This window comes from Hypomesus transpacificus, chromosome 6 (genome assembly GCF_021917145.1).
Source record: "Hypomesus transpacificus isolate Combined female chromosome 6, fHypTra1, whole genome shotgun sequence".
Classification (NCBI taxonomy): domain Eukaryota; kingdom Metazoa; phylum Chordata; class Actinopteri; order Osmeriformes; family Osmeridae; genus Hypomesus; species Hypomesus transpacificus.
The window spans coordinates 3,762,678-3,765,462 of NC_061065.1; the positions used below are offsets into that span (position 1 = coordinate 3,762,678).

A 2,785-nucleotide genomic window follows, 5' to 3' on the forward strand; every position below is an offset into this window, starting at 1 on the left:
TCTGCTTCACCCGTTATGTTAGCACTACAACAACATGAACGCCTAACAATATTTATATTGAACATTCTGCTGTTATAATAAACAGGGCTTCTTGGTTCATTATTGGTTTTCATCAACTTTCTTAACATATAAATTGTTCAATCCATCTGTCAAATCTCAGTCTGAAAAGAAGAAAGTTGGAAATTACATTTAACTCATGGAAATGCTGGAAATCATAAAAAAAAAAAAATATGAATGACCTTTATTTAAGTATCTTACATTTCTTTTTTAGAGGATTTCTAGAACAGATCTATGAAAAAATTCAATTTGTAGGCAGTCCTACAGCCCAGGATAAATGTGGTCTCTTTAATGTATTATAGCCAAAGGGGAAAAAACTGTGGATAGTGAATACCATTTGTATGAGCCAAAAGAAGTAGGCAGGGGAAAAACATATCTGTGTTGCTCAGTGACGACACTGCAATGATCTCTGGTCTGCTCCTATAAAACAGGATAGACTCCCACAGCACACTGTTCAGAAGAGGCAGGACTTCCATGATAGTACATCTGGAGCAGGCAGAGCACATCTAATCCGAGAGCACATAACTGGTGATAAGGTGAGTGGTTTCAAGCCAACTGGCATCGTCATTTCGTTAGATGTAGAAAGTGGAGATCTCTAGTCTGTGTTCCATTGATGTGTATTTTGGACCCATGGGGGTGTGGGCCAAATAAGACTTTTCAACAGTTATTCTCAACGGCTAAAGCAAAGCCTAAGGATAATGAATTAAAGTGAAGTTAAATGTAATTTGTTGTAAATCTTGACTCTTGATTCATTTTGGGGGGTAAATTAGGAATACTCACCTCTAAATATATAGTTTTGACATATATTTGAACTGAATGAAGTTCATGCTGAGGTTACTCCAACTTGATTCATCATGGAATGGACGTTATTTATCAATAGAGAATCCAGATTTGGCAATAAATATGACTCTTGACCGCCAGTGATTCACTCTAGTGGTGTCTGTTCGTCATTATTATCACAATGTTTCACATTCCCCTTCCGTGAACATGTCGTCTGACAACATCCCACACGTAACCTATAAGCCTCATACCCAGTGGAAACCTTCCATGAGTTGTGTATTTTCATCTGAGGGTGTCAGTCATTCATTTAGTTTAGAATTTGATTTATTAAAAAAATAATTTGTGGTGGGCTATTATGAAAATAACAAGATATTTTCATTAAATCCTACAGTTTTCCCATGGCTCTGAACATGACGATGTCGATGTTCCCCACGTTGAATCCCGATGTGGACCCCTGCAGTAACTACACTGCAGCCTGGCTGTGGCTCCACTCCATGCAACCAGCCTACATAGTACTGATCTGTGTGGTGGGGATGGTGGGAAACGGTCTGGTCCTCTGTGTCCTGTGCCTGCAGAGAAAACCCTGCACCGTAGCTGATATTTATCTGGGAAACCTGGCCACTGCAGATCTAGTTATGGTCTCCTGTTTGCCCTTCTGGGCAGACACCATCGCTCATGGCTACCACTGGACCTTTGGTGAGGCGCTCTGCAAGCTGGTCAACGTGGCCATCTCCATGAACTACTACTGCAGTGTTCTGTTCCTAGTCTTGGTCAGTGTGGACCGCTACCTGGCTCTAGTGTGCCCAATGTCTCCCAGCAGACTGAGGAGGGCCGCCTGGGCCAAGCGCATCTGCCCAGGCATCTGGCTCCTGGGCTTCCTGCTCAGCTTCCCTGTGCTGCTGTTCCGTAAGGTCAGCTACGTGTCAGACCCGGGAGTGGACGCCTGCTTCCTGGCCTACCCTCACCCAAGCTGGACGGTCCAGCACAACCTCACCAGGAATATACTGGGCTTCCTGGTCCCAGTGTCGGTGGTCACCTACTGCAGTCGGCACATCATCAAGGCCCTTAAGGAAGGTCAAACTAAAAAACTTCCAGGAGTGAGAGCGGAGAGAAAGGCCACATACCTGGTGCTTGCTGTCCTTGTGGTCTTTCTAATTAGCTGGACTCCCTTCCAGATGTTTGTTTTCCTGGACACTCTGGATTACTTCCAGCTCACTCCGGGGTGCCTTTGGGGTCACTTCCTGGACATTGGGATCCAGCTGTCTACCTACCTGGCATACACCAACAGCTCAGTCAACCCCTTCCTCTATGTGATAGTGGGGAAACAATTCAGGAAAAGGGCTAAAGAGGTATTTAAGACAATCTTGAACCCATCCTTGAGAAACCAAACTTTTATGACTGGCAATTTCACCTCCATTGGTAGGTCTATTGATACTCGAAGAATATCTTGCAACCAACTTGAAAAGCAAATAATTAGGTGACTGAACAAAGGAAAACCAGAAAGTACTTTTTCCCATTTGCTTTTATTTATTGTGAGAAAAAGAAATTATCTTGTAACATAATTGATCTGCGTATTTTGTTTGAGAAATAATTAAATGTACCAGTAATCAGGCATATCCAGATGACTTTTGTCTTTGTTAGACTGCAATTACGAGTACATCTGGTTCCGTATTGTAAAGAGGTTTCTCAAAGCAAATAGCCCATTTGGTTTTCTAGAATAGTCTACCTCATTTACAGTGCCATGTTACATTGTCATCTTTTTGTTATTGTGTTGAGATACTTTTCCTCTCTGGACTCTATTACACAATCTCAGATGCACACTTTTGAAGATTTATGTTGTTATGTATGCACTAAGTAGCCACTGTCCAGTGCTGAATATTATTTAAATGTGATGTACGAAGTATTTGATTGTCACTGAGCTTTTTCTAACTTTGATGGAGTGAGCCAA

The 2,785-nt window shown here is 42.2% G+C and overlaps 1 protein-coding gene across 1 annotated transcript; it reads left to right on the top strand.

Annotated features, from left to right (window-relative positions):
- Positions 1 to 509: 509 nt before the first annotated feature.
- On the top strand, positions 510 to 2,558 carry si:dkey-63b1.1 (B2 bradykinin receptor). The gene is made up of 3 exons (XM_047022095.1): positions 510 to 593; positions 1,229 to 2,256; positions 2,479 to 2,558. Exons 2-3 carry the CDS (start codon positions 1,236 to 1,238, stop codon positions 2,556 to 2,558), a joined length of 1,101 nt encoding a protein of 366 aa, XP_046878051.1. The 5' UTR covers positions 510 to 593; positions 1,229 to 1,235.
- The last annotated feature ends 227 nt before the right edge of the window (positions 2,559 to 2,785 follow it).

Excerpts from the sequence above, each read along its gene's own strand:
- si:dkey-63b1.1 (XM_047022095.1), top strand. The coding sequence starts at position 1,236 with ATGGCTCTGAACATGACGATGTCGATGTTCCCCACGTTGAATCCCGAT. Across the intron at positions 2,257-2,478 it reads TGGCAATTTCACCTCCATTG|ACTGCAATTACGAGTACATC; the intron begins GTAGGTCTATTG and ends TGTCTTTGTTAG.